Genomic DNA, 13,602 nt, shown 5'->3' with positions numbered 1-13,602 from the left:
CATAATTTGAAGAAGGGTTAACGTAGATTATATTCTATGTTCTAAGATTCCTTCTAGCTCTCAAATTTTATGTTCTAAGGTCCCTCTCACCTTGGATTCTGTGTTCTAAGGTCCCTCCTAGCTCTGACATCCTATATTCTAAGGTCCCTTCCATCCATGACATTCTGTGTTCTGAGGTTCTTCCAGCTCTGATATGTTGTGTTCTAAAATTTTTGGAGCTTTGATGGTCTAGAATCTAAGGTTCCTCCCAGCTCTGACATTTGGTCTTCAAAAGTTTCTTCCAGAACTTATTTTTTTTTTAACAAATGTAGATTTTATTTATTTATTTTGGTGAAACAATTGGGGTTCAGTGACTTGCCCAGGATCACACAGCTAGTAAGTGTTAAGTGTCTGAGGTCAAATTTGAACTCAGGTCCTCCTGAATCCAGGGCCAGTGCTTTATCCACTACACCACCTAGCTGCCCCTCTTCCAGAACTTATGTTCTAAGGTCCCTCTTAGTTCTAGAGTCTATGAGAATAAGGCTCACTTCCCCTCTGCAGGAGTTTCTGTGGATATACTACTAGAGGCAGATGCCAAAGGCTAATTGAGCAAAAAAAAGAAAAGAGAGCTCATTTTTAGTCTTCCACATTTTGTGAGTTCTTCATGACAGATATTTACTCTCTTGCTAATTTCTCCTCTAAGCATCCTTCTAGGCTTCTGAGCAAAAGGTAGTCCTCCCCACTCCAAGGATGTAGGCTTAGAACTAGGAAGATAACTTCTGTGCCCAGTCTCTACAAGAGAAATGATTGTGACAGGTGACTTTTGGATTCTATGCTGATTTAGATTCTCCAACCCTGGGTTCTTGACTTGTTTTTGTGTCATAGACTCCTGGCAGTCTGGTGAAGTGTATGGAACCCTTCTCAGAATAATGTTTTTAAATATATAAAATAAAATACATAAGATCACAAAGAAGACCAATTATATTGAAACACAATTATCAAAATATTTTAAAATACTAATGAACCCCCTGAAATCTATGCAGAGACACTTTGGGTGGTCTGTGGACCCTTGGCTCTAGGCCATGGCCTATTTATACTTCCACTGGGATAACTGGGAGCCATTTGTGATGATGGTCTTCATGGCCCTGAGCCAATCATTCCTTTAGTCAACAAACATTTATTTTTAAAAATGTGTTTGTTCTTTTTTAACTTAAATACAAAACAAGAAAAGAGAAAAAGAACATTTCCATGTAGATAGCAGAACATTAGAGGACTCAATATAAAACAATAAATTTCCTTTTCATGAAGAGTTTCCATGATAACTTTGTTGTAAGTTTAAAAGGAATAGCAAGTTGTACATAATAGATCTGCAGCTTCAGGTGCAATCCTCTTTTATTCCATTCCACTTTGTTATGGAAATGCTTGTTTTATTTTTTAAGTTCAGAATAAAAAGTTTAAAAAGTAAAGTCTGATCCAACAAGCATTTATTAAGTGCCTACTATATGCTAGGCCCTAGGGCTATAAACAGAATGAAAGCCAGCCCTTCTCCTCAAGGAGCTCACATTTTACGGGTAAGAAGGGGAGGGAATGTATGTAGAACTATGGGGTTAGGCTTCCTGGGCAATGGCCCTGCACCATCCCTTACTGACCTAGAACCAGAACAGACCCAGAACGTCTTATTCAACAGTAACCAGATGGAGAGATGGAGAGAACTGGCCCCAGGCTAGGCCTCAGATGGGGAGGGCCCATCTTTGTTTGTGGCTGTCAAGTCCAGGGAGGCAGGAAATCAGGGAAGCCTCCTGAGGGAGGCAGGGTCTGAGGGAGGTAGAGACAGGGTGACAGCAAGGCCAGAGGAAGAGATCCAAAAGGCTTTAAGTGCCTGTCGCCTGCTCCCCTTTCCTGACACCCCCCTCCTTCTTCTGCACCATACCCCTAGCCTCCTACCAAGGAACCCAGATGTGTAGGTGTGGTCGAGATTGCAAATCACCTGCTAGAAAGCAGGAAGGATATGAGACTGAGTGATGTCCCACCAGGACACTGGAGAGCAGAAATGAATTGGATTGGGGCAGGCAGGTGGTGGAGGGGGTTAGATCTTTAACTTTGACTATTGCTAACAATGGGGCAGCCCAGGGCAGCCCCCTCACCATCCCCCCATCCCCTACCAGTCCTGTTGGGAGGGGGAAGGTTGTGAGAGGTACTCCCTGTACTCCCAGCCAAGCCCTGCCTTGCTCCCTGCCCAATACTTCTGTGTTAGGAAAGCAATTTACTAAAGGACTCACAGGAAGCCCATCATTTTGTTTTGTTTTGTTTTAAGTGAGGCAATTGGGGTTAAGTGACTTGCCCAGGGTCACACAGCTAGTAAGTGTTAAGTGTCTGAGGCCGGATTTGAACTCAGGTACTACTAACTCCAGGGCTGGTGCTCTATCCACTGAGCCACCTAGCTGCCCCTAGGAAGCCCATTATTTTATAGGTGAGGAAACAGGCTTAGAAGAAAAAGGACTTGCGCAGATAAGTGGCAGAATCAGGATCTGACTGCTTGATCTTTTTAGTCATGTCTGACTCTTTGTGACTGCATTTGGGGGATTTCTTTTTTCCCCTTTTTTTTTGCAGGGCAATGAGGGTTAAGTGACTCGCCCAGGGTTACACAGCTAGGAAGTGTCAAGTATCAGGCTGGATTTGAACTCGGGTCCTCCTGAGGTACTTTATCCACTGTGCTGGGAGATTTCTTTGCAGTGTTGGAGTGGTTTGCCATCTCCTTCTCCAGCTCATTTTACAGATGAGGAAACTGAGGCAAACCAAGTGAAGTGACTTGTTCAGGGTCATACGGCTAATAAGTATTTGAGGCCAGATTTGAGCTCGCGAACATGAGTCTTCCTGACTCCAGGCCCAGTACTCTATCCACTGTGGTTCTCCTAATTTCCAAATCCAGTGCTTTTCTCACTCTGGCCCACTGTCCCAGGAGAGGGGGTATGGAACAGTGATTTGTGTAGGGCTTCCCTTTTCCCAGAGAAGTAAAGTGAGTTTGTATAGCTAGAATCCCCAGAGCTCTTGCCTGAACCCTGCCCCGGCCCTTTGGGGGAATGGGGGTGGGGGCCCTTGACCCTCGAATCCCTTCCAGAGTCTCTCCTTCCCAAAGACTGAAATCCCAATCGCCCCCTCTCTCCTGCCCCCATCCCTCATAACCTAATAACTTTATCTGGTTCCAAAAAATCCTCCAGTCAGTCAACAAGCATCTCTTAAGCATTGACCATGATATTGCCTAATTTCTGGATTGGAGAGGGGACAGTATTGGATCATAAGGCACAAGGTCATTAGCGTAATTAAAGGCGATGAGGCAAAGTAACTAGAGAGCCAGGCTCAGAGTCAGGAAGGTCTGGGTTCAAGTTCCATCTCTTGACACATACAAGCTGTAGGAGCCTGAGAAAGTCATCTACCTTCTCAATGTCTAGCCAACTCCTAAGTTGCAGAAAAGGTCCTGATCTCCATTGGCAGAGGGAGTTTTTCCTCTCTCATTAGTCTTTTGGAGAACAAGGTCTGCCTTTTTCCATTTTTTTGTATCTCTAGCACTTGGCACCATGCCTGACACATGGTCAGGACTTAATGCTTGTTGACCAACTGGAGGAATGTATGGAGCCAGATAACGTTATAAGGAATGATAGGAGGGGTGTGCAGTTATAAGGTATAGGAGAGTCTTGAATTGACAGGCTCTCTACTGTTTTTCCCCACAGAATGCAAGATTGAGAACTGTGAGGCCTGCTTCAGCCACAATTTTTGCACAAAATGTAAGGAGGGCTTATATCTTCACAAGGGCCGCTGTTACCCAGCCTGCCCTGAGGGCTCCTCAGCGGCCAACAGTACCATGGAATGCAGCAGTCCTGGTGAGGGGACTTGGGGAGCTCTAATACTGTGTATCTGTGTGTTTGTATGGGGCGGGGAGGGGAGGGGTGGGTGGAGATCTGGAAATCTTGATCCAGAGACCATAACTCTGGCCCCATGGGCTCTGAAGATGGAGGAAGGAGGAGGTAGGGATGTGGAAAAGCAGGGAGAGTCATACTTCACAGATAATCTTGTGAAATACCAGGAGTCAGGATCAATACTTTTATCATTTGTGCCCCATCCTTTTCCCCAGCACAATGTGAAATGAGTGAGTGGTCCCCATGGGGGCCATGCTCCAAGAAGAAGAAGCTCTGTGGTTTCCGGAGGGGTTCAGAAGAACGGACACGTCTTGTGCTACAAGCTCCCTCTGGAGAACGTTTGATCTGTCCCAGCACTAAGGAGACCAGGAGGTGTACAGTGCAGAGGATTCCGTGTCCCGATGGTGAGCCTCTGACCCCAAGATCTCCTTCTATTCCTCCAAATCCCCCTCTATTTCCCAAGATCCCCCTTGGTTTCCCCAAGATCCCCATCTACTTCTCCAAGATTCCCCTCTATTTCCCAAGATCCCCCTCTCTTCCTTGGCCCCTGCCCATCCCACTTCTCCATTTCTGGTTCTCAGGCTCTCTTCAGAGGGAGCCAGATCCTCTTGTGTGCTTCTGACCATCACAGCCAGTCCTGGAGACATTGTCTGTGATGGCTCTGCTGCTTCAGTCTCCTTGTGCATCATTCATCTGATACCTGTTTTTAAAATTTTGCACATTGCTTGTGTGCAGAGAACTTTTCAAAAATCTCAAGATAACAAGCAGGTTCCATCATTAGCCAGTCGCTATATGCAAGCTGCTCTATAAACTCAGCGTCATTCTCATCCTTCCTTTTCACCTCTCTGCATTTCTAGAGACAGTCCCCCTTATGTGAAACATAGTCCCTCCCTGTATCTGCTGTCTGTCTGTTTGGTCCTTCCTTAGCCTCCTCCATGCTAGGCACTGAGGAAAAGATAAAGTTTAGATAAGACACAATCCCTGTGCTCCTGAAACCTACAGTCTAGTAGGAGGATAAGACACCTATAGAGATAGCAATGATGTGCAATGTTACATGATAAACACATTAGAAAAGTGCAGACAAATCAATCAATCATCAAGTATTTATTAAACTCCTACTATGTGTCAGATGCTAGGAATACAGTGACAAAAGTGAAACAGTCATGTTCTCAAGGAGCATATATTCCACTGGAGAGAAGCAATATGTTGTTGTTGCTGCTGCTGTTCTGTTGTTTCAGTCATTTCTAACTCTTCATGACCCTATTTGGAGTTTTCTTGGCTAAAATACAGGAATGGTTTGCTAGTTCCTTCTCCAACTCATTTTACAGATGAGAAAAATGAGGCAAATAGGTTTAAGTGACTTGCCCAGGGTCACATTGCTAGTAAATGTGTGAGGTTGAATTTGAACTCGGGTCCCCCTGAACAACAGGCTCAGTACTCTATCCCCTGTGCCACCTAGCTGCCCTATGCATATATATATATATATATATATATGTATGTATATATATATATATATGTATGTATATATATGTATGTATGTATATGCAAAAGATACAAATTGATTGAGAGTTGAGGAGAAGGCACTAGCTGTTAGGAGGTCAAGAAAGACCTCATGGAGAAGGTGGTGCTTGAGCTAAGTCTTCAAGAAGAGTTCTAAGAGGCAAGGTGAGGAAGTATTGCATTCCATGCATGGGGATAGCCAGTAAAACTAAAAAGGGGGGCTCCATGATATTAAGCTGGCTATGAAAAAGAGCAGCCAACATTTGCATTTTTTATAGCGAGGTAGCACAGGTCATAGAATGCTGGACTTGGAGTCAAGAAGATGAGTTTAAATCCTGCCAGATCAAATACTTACTAGCTGTGTGACCCAGAGCAAGTCACTTTACCTCTCTCTGCCTCAGTTTCCTCATCTGTAAAATGGGGATAATAATAGCACCTATTCATTTAAAGATCAAATGAGATACCATCGATAAAGTATTTTTCAAGCCTTAAAGCACTATGTAAATGTTATTATTATTGTTATTCACATTGATCTTTCTACTCTTCAGAATGCTTTGCACAGGTGGTAGTGGGCAAACATCATCTCCTCTAGGGTTAAGGGGGAAGAAGGTGGCATGAGAATCCTACATAACCCAATATAATCTCCATGAGAACAGGGAGGTGCTATTTCTAGTCCCCTCCCAGAATCCCTAACCCTTAGGCAGCCCCCAACCCCAGGTTTTTGCATGAGGGTCCATGGGGAAGTGGGTTGGGTGGTGCAGAGCTCAAAAGGTGACATTATTAAGGAAGGATGACCCCAATCCAGGACCCCGGGCTTCTGGAAGAGGGGAGCTTTGACCTAGATTCTTGAGCCATTTTTCTGATATGTTGTCCAATACATGGTTGGAGAGATGGGGATGAGAATGGCTGGTGGAGAGGAGGAGTTTAATCATTTGAGGGAACTGGACATGTTTAGCCTAGGGAAGGGAGGACTTAGGGGAGATATGATAGCCATCTTCAAGCATCTGAAGATCTCTCGGTTGAAAGAAAAATTAGATTTGTTTTCTTTGGCTCTAGAAATCTGAATAGGAAGGAAGGGAGGGAGGGAGGGGGAAGGGGGAAGGAAGGGAAGAAGGAAGGAAGAGAGGAAGGGAGGGAAGAAGGAAAGAAAGAAGGGAGGGAGGAAGGAAGGAAGAGAGGAAAGAAAGGAAGGAGGAAGGAAGGAAGGCAGAGAGGAAGGGAGGGAGGGAAGAAGGAAAGAAGGAAGGGAGGGAGGAGGGAAGGGAAGGAGGAGGGAAGAAAGGAAGGGAAAGAAAAGGAAGAAAACATGCATTTATTAAGTGCCTACTATGTTCCAGGCACTAGTCTAAGAGCATTACAAATATCATCTCATTTAATTCTCACAACAACCCTGGAAGGTGGGTATTATTATTATCGCCATTATACAGTTGAAGAAACTGAAGCAGACAGGTTAAATGACTTGCCCAAGGTCATACTGGTAGTACATGTCTGAGGCTAGATTTTAAATCAGGTCTTCCTGACTCCAGGCCCAGCATTGTGGTGGAAACTGCAGAGAAATGGATTTTGATTCAATGTAAGGAAACTTTCCAACATTTGGAACTGTACAGAAATAGAATGAGTTGCCTCAGTAAACAGCAAGTTCCCTGGCACTGGAGGTATTCAAACAAAGGTTGGCTGACCACTTACTGAGGATGTTGTACAGAGAATTCTTTTAAAGGGATGGGCTGGACTAGATGGTTACTAATGGGTCCCCAGCAATTAAAAAAGAATTTTGTAATTCCATGGGTTTTCCTGGAGTTGTTAGGGAAATGATGTCACAACGAAAGATCCAAAGAACTGGGAATATCTATTCAAGTGAAGCTTAGGGGGAAGCATGGATGCTGCCTGGAAGTATCTGAAGTGCTGTCATGGAGAAGAGAGATTAGAGTCTGTGCTTCGCTCCAGAACTAGGATCGCTGGGTGGGAGCTTCAGGGAGGCAGGCTTGGGCTCCATTCAAGAAGACATTCCTCACAGTTGGAGCTCTCCCAGAGTAGAATGGACTGCCTCAGTAGATCTTCAGGCTGAAACTGGATGACCGCTTGTCAGGAGGCCATAGGAAGAATTCTTCTTCAAGTACGAGTTGGACTAGGGGTCCTCTGAGGTCCCTTTCAGCTCTGAAATTGTGTGATTCTGTGACCCTGGCTTAGCCGGAGGCCAGATCATTCCTGGAATAGAGATGCCTTGTGCCTTCATGTTTCTCCCCAGGCCACCCCCTGCCTGGCTGGAAAACCAGTCTCCCCTGGGCTGTGACTATGGAGCCCAGATGGGCCAGTTGGCCTCTGGGCCTTGTGCTTCCTATTCTCAGAGCACAGAGGGAAGACGTGGCCCAAGTCGAGGCACTCTGCCTGCCAGCCCTAAGGCTGCGTATGGACACGGAGGATTGCCCCATCAGGGAATATTGCTAAGATATTTAGATCCATGTTATCCTAAAGGAATGAGGAAGAAGATGGTATTTGTGGAGGTATAGGAAAGGAAGGGAGAATGAGGATTCTATGAAGTCATTTGAGAGTCCCTTTGTTAAGAGATGGAGTGATGCAGTGGATAGAAAACCAGACCTGGAGTCAGGAAGACCTGAGTTCAAATCTGACCTCAGATACTTACTAGCTGTGTGATCCTGGGCAAGTCACTTAACCTTGTTTGCCTCAGTTTCCTCATCTGTAAAATGAGCTGGAGAAGGAAATGACAAACCACTCCAGGATCTCTGCCAAGAAAACCCCAAATGGGGTCACAAAGAGTTGGACACAACTGTAACCATCGAACAACATGTTAGAGCAATGCCAGAGGACCCAAGGATTACAAGGTTTACTGCACATGACTTTCCTTCACACATTGTCCATTCCATGCAGGCTCACCTTCTCACTGTTCCCTCCGCACAGCCCTCCATCTCCTACACTGGCTACAAGGGGCATGTAAATACAAAGAATGAAACAATCCTGACTCCCAAAGCGCTCACATGAACAGGGAAATCAACAACAAAGATGTATGGGAGCAGGTACTGAATAAAGAGAATCAATGCAAAGGAGTTTAAAAATCTCATTTGGGGGGAAGGAAACAAGCATTTGTTAAGCACCTAATATATGCCAGGCACTGTGCTAAGTCCTTTACAGGTATTGCCTCCTTTAAAGCTCACAACAACCATGGGAGATAGGTGGTATTATTACTCCCATTTTATAGCTAAGGAAACCAAAACTAAGAGAAATTGTCCAGGGTCACACAGCTATGTCTGAGACTGACTATGAACCTCGGTCTTCCTGACTCTGGGCCTAGCACTCCGTCCATAGGGCCCCCTAACTACCTTGCAGGGGCAGGAGGGCAAAGGGAAGAAGGTAGAAAGTACCAGGAATGAGGGAAATCAGTAAAAACTTCATGTAGAAAATGACTAATGCAGAAATATTTTAATGTGATTGTGTGTGTACATACATACATACATACATACATATATATATAAACCTATATCAGATTGCTTTCTGTCTTAGGGAGGGGGGAAGGGAGGGAGGGAGAAATTTTGAACTAAAAATCTTATGAAAACAAATGTTGAAAACTATCTATGTGTAACTGGAAAATAATAATACTTTTATGATAAAAAAAACTTCACGTAGAAAGTTGTTTACAAGTTATACTGGGACAGACAGACACAGGAAAACAGAAACAGAGAGGCACAGAGAGATACCCAAGACAGAAACAGACAGATTATATAAAAGGAGCAGGTGAGAGGAGAGTACATTCCAGGTATGGGAAATGATAAATGCAAAGTCACAAAGACAGAAGATGGAATTCCATGGGTGAGGAAGAGAAGGAAGGCCAATTTGGTTAGATTGCGGAGTTCAGGAGGAAGAGTATCATACAGTGAAGTTAGAAAGAACCCATGCCTGGAATGCTCTCCCTCTTAACCACCTTTCAGATTCACTCGTTCCCTTTAAGGCTCAGCTCATAAGTTTCTTCTTATACAAGGCCCATCTCAATCTGTCTAGGTGCTGCTGACCCCTGACCCCTGCATTTCCTAAAATAACTTTGTATAAATTTTGTGTGTGTGTGTCCATCAGTCAGTCACCACGCTTACTATGTAAGGGCTATGTCTACATAAGTGCTTACTATGTATCGGGAACTATACTAAGCTCCTTGAAGGGAAGACTTTTGTACCTTAGTGTCCAGAACATAGCAGGTGCTTAATAAACCATTGTTGAGGGGGCAGCTAGGTGGCGCAGTGGTTAGAGCACCGGCCCTGGAGTCAGGAGTACCTGAGTTCAAATCCGGCCTCAGACACTTAACACTTACTAGCTGTGTGACCCTGGGCAAGTCACTTAACCCCAATTGCCTCACTAAAAAAAAACAACAAAAAAACAAAAAACCATTGTTGAATATATACAAGTTGAAAGGGACATCTAGTTGGATCAGAAGTGTACTGGAGCCAGATCTAACCAGCTGATAGGTACACTTTCATTTTAAACATTATGTCTTGGAAATGAACTAATACTACCAACTAAGGATTAATTTATTTTTTCTTTTTTTTTTTTTTTCCTTTTTTAATTTTTTGGTGGGGCAATGAGGGCTAAGTGATTTGCTCAGGGTCACACAGCTATTAAGTGTCAAGTGTCTGAGGCTGGATTTGAACTCAGGTCGTCCTGAATCCAGGGCTGGTGCTTTATCCCCTGTGCCACCTAGTTGCCCCCAGATTATACTGTAAAGAGTATCCTGCATACATTTATGGCCCTGCCACCTCACACAGAAATGAGGGCATCAGCTACATAACAGTGGAAGCTCTTCTTTAGACCAGCCTGATAGGTGCTTCATTGTACCACTCTCCCCACTTAGATTACAGACTAATCTGCACAACAGCCTTTCAGACACTTAGAGGTAATTCCCATTTCTCACCCTCACCACCCCTTTTCTCTTCTCTCAGCTGAACAATCCTCAGCTTCTCCTTGGTGTCTTTAGGAGGTTATCCAGATCAGGGACCCCTTTGCCTTCTGTTCCTAAGCTTCCTTGAAGTCCTCCCTCCTTTCTCTCTCCCTTCCTTCCTTCCTTTCTTGTGTCTGCCCAGGGCCATCCCTGCTCCCTGTCTGCCCTTCCTGAACTTCCTTGAAGTCCTCCCTCCTTTCTCTCCTCCTTCCTTCTTTCCCTTTTTGTCTGTGCCCGGGGTCATGCCTGTTGCCTGCCTACCCTCTCTAAGCTTCCTTGCCCTCCTCCCTCCTTTCTCTCCTCCCTCTCTTCCTTCCTCCTCCTCTCCTAGTCTTGGCCCAGGGCTATGCCTGCTTGCTGCCTGCCTGCCCTCCCCATCCCCTAAGCCTCATCACCTGCCAGAGCCCTGGGCAATGCCTCTTGGAAAACTTTTCTTAATATTCCGGTTCTAGGACAGAAGAGACGGAAGGATGGGCAGGGTCGACGGGAGAATGCCAATGGGAACCTAAGCAGAAAAGAAAGCAAGGAAGCCCGCCTGGGCTCTCCTCGAAGGCGGAAGGGACAGCAGCAGCAGCCGCCACAGCATCGAGGGACCGAAGATCCCATCACACTTGCTGCCTAGGGACGACTAGGCCCTGGGCCCTGGAAACAAGATGCTGATGCTGCTATGTAGATGAGGGCTTTAGTGAACTGGAGTACTGCTGCAATCATATTCACACATATGTACACGAGGCACGTACATGTATGCAGACGTGGATACAGAAAACAAAAAGGCAGATGCACCTCCATACTCCTCCAGACAGACCTAACATGAGTTAGACTGCACACACGTACATACAACCACCCACCTAGAAAAGGCAGACGTGCTTTCACATGCTGTGCTCATTCAGATCCACCACAGACATGCAGACATAACACATGCACATACACACACATTCGTAAAAAGGAAGGCATGCATCCACCCATGCACATATTTCTGTATACAGCCATGCATACACGTGGATGCAAATGCCTATACAGGGCAGACTGCATCCAGGTGTCTACACTGGACAGGCATGCATCCACCTACCCCTCCATAGGTGTTAAGCGTACAAATGAGCAGATATCCAGACAGATACCTAGACATGTACATGCGTCCACATACACCTCCATGTAGACACACATATGAACAGACATCCAACTAGACATGCACATGTGTCCATGTACCCCTTCATAGGTGTTAGGCATACATATGAGCAGACATCCAGACAGAAACCTAGACACGTACATGCGTCCACGTGCCTCCAAGCTACATGTGTACACATAGACTTTCTACCAGACTGTGGAGCACATGCTTCTAAAAGTAGGAGAAGGGAAAGCTTCAAGAGCCACTGCAGTGCCTTGGACTTGGCTCCATGCAGAGGTGAGGAGGGCACAGAGGGAGGCCCCCTCAGCTCAGCTGAGAACATTCACTGGAGAAGCTTCCTCCAAAACAAGTTTGGGAGAACTTTCCCCAGCAGTGACCCGTCAGCCAGCTGGAGCATGCGGGCAGCAATGGCAGCCAAAAAGACAGACGGGCCTGGGTTCGACTGTCAGGTGGAAGCTGGCCCAGAAAGGGCTTACCTCCCTCCCCTGTCTCATGTTTCTGGTTGTAAGACTTTCTCTTGGAAGAATCTATGTTAAATGTCCATGGTATGATGTCAGGGGAGACCAGACCCTGAAAACTGCTTAAAAATTTATTTCAAATTAAAAAATGAAAACTACCAGCCATGTTCCTTTTCAAGGGTAAGGCTTGGGGGGAGGGGAGGCGGGGAAGCGAGGTAAACTGGCTGGAGGCAGGGCCAGGCCTCAGGAGCTTTGGGCAGATTCTTAGAGAAGGGAAGAAGGGAAAGAAATCCTTCTTAGGAACCATAATAGCTAATATAAATATCGTACTTTAATGTTTCTAAAATACTTGCATTATCTCATTTGAACCTTATAATAATGTGGAGGCAAGTATGCTGGATTTTCTCACCCCGCTTTTACAGATGGGTAAACTGAGGCTTAGAGAGATTAAATAATTTGTCCATTGTCACATAAGCCAGTAAGTATGGAAGGCAGGATTTGAACCAGTCGTCTTAACTCTTTACACACTATGCATTAGGCCATATATATCACCCACCTCTCTAAAAAAAGGGAAGAGGATTTAAAATGAGCTATAAGGAAAAAGTTCCTGACTGAAGATCCTTGAATGTGAAAGGGAGAAGGGACCCACAGATGAACAGGTTTCCCCAACAGAAGCAGCTAGGTGGTTCAGTGGGTAGGATCAAATTAGAGAATATTTGTGGAGCAGCTAGGTGGCGCAGTGGATAAAGCACCGGCCCTGGATTCGGGAGGTGCTGAGTTTAAATCTGACCTCAGACACTTGACAGTCCTAGCTGTGTGACCCGGGGCAAGTCACTTAACCCACATTACCCAGAAAAAAAAAAAAAAAAGATTTGTAAAGCACTTAGTACCTGCCCCATAATAGGTGTTTAATGAATGCTTGTTCCTTCCCTTCATCAAGCCCTGGAGTGAGGAAGACCAGAATTCAAATCTGACCTCAGACACTTACAGGAGCTGAGACCCTAGGCACCCTAGATAAGTCATTTAATCTCTGCCTCTGTTTCCTCAACTGCAAAATGGGAATGAAAATAGCATCTACCTTTCAGGTCAAACAAGAGAGCAATCATAAAGTATTTAGCACAGTGTCTGGCACACAGTAGGTACTTAACAAAACCAATGCTTGTTTCCTTCCTTCTTTCCATTATAACAACCCTTGATGAGAATCACCCACCCTCCCCTGAAAGATTTCCAGGGGTCACAAAGCCACTATCTCCCAAGGCAGCCCATTCTACTTTTGTTCAGCTCCCTTTCACAAAGATGAAGTCTTCCTCCCCGTGACCCCCCTCCCTCATCGGTCCTTCCATGTTTTGCTTTCAGAGCCAATCCCTCCCCAAGTCTTCCCTTTGCTAAGTGGATCAGAGGACATCGAGTCCAACTCTTACCTGATCAGGAATTGTAGGGTCATAGATCTTCTGACTTTAAATCTATGATCCACTGACCCCCGGTTCTAGAGCTGAAAAGAACGTCAGAGGGCATCTAGTCCAATCCCTTCATTTTACAGATGAGGAAATACAGCTCAGAAAGGGCAAGTTATTGGCCCAAGGTGCCACAGGTAGTAAGTATCAGAGGTGCAGTTTAGACATCAGTCACCCAAAGGCAGAGCCAGTGTGCACTATCCTTCCTTTGGCCATTCCTAACATATCATCT

At 45.3% G+C, this 13,602-nt stretch overlaps 1 protein-coding gene across 1 annotated transcript in view; it reads left to right on the top strand.

The window, feature by feature from the left end:
• RSPO1 (R-spondin 1) overlaps positions 1 to 12,025 on the top strand; it is a 29,257-nt gene extending 17,232 nt beyond the window's left edge. Inside the window, exons 4-6 of the mRNA XM_043996062.1 lie at positions 3,708 to 3,857; positions 4,109 to 4,297; positions 10,785 to 12,025. Of these exons, the coding sequence (XP_043851997.1) occupies positions 3,708 to 3,857; positions 4,109 to 4,297; positions 10,785 to 10,954 (509 nt within the window). The 3' untranslated portion in view covers positions 10,955 to 12,025. The remainder of the gene's footprint in view (positions 1 to 3,707; positions 3,858 to 4,108; positions 4,298 to 10,784) is intronic.
• The last annotated feature ends 1,577 nt before the right edge of the window (positions 12,026 to 13,602 follow it).

The sequence above is a fragment of the Dromiciops gliroides genome, chromosome 3 (assembly GCF_019393635.1).
Source record: "Dromiciops gliroides isolate mDroGli1 chromosome 3, mDroGli1.pri, whole genome shotgun sequence".
In the NCBI taxonomy this organism is placed as follows: Eukaryota; Metazoa; Chordata; class Mammalia; order Microbiotheria; family Microbiotheriidae; genus Dromiciops; species Dromiciops gliroides.
This window is presented reverse-complemented; position numbering and strand designations above follow the sequence as displayed.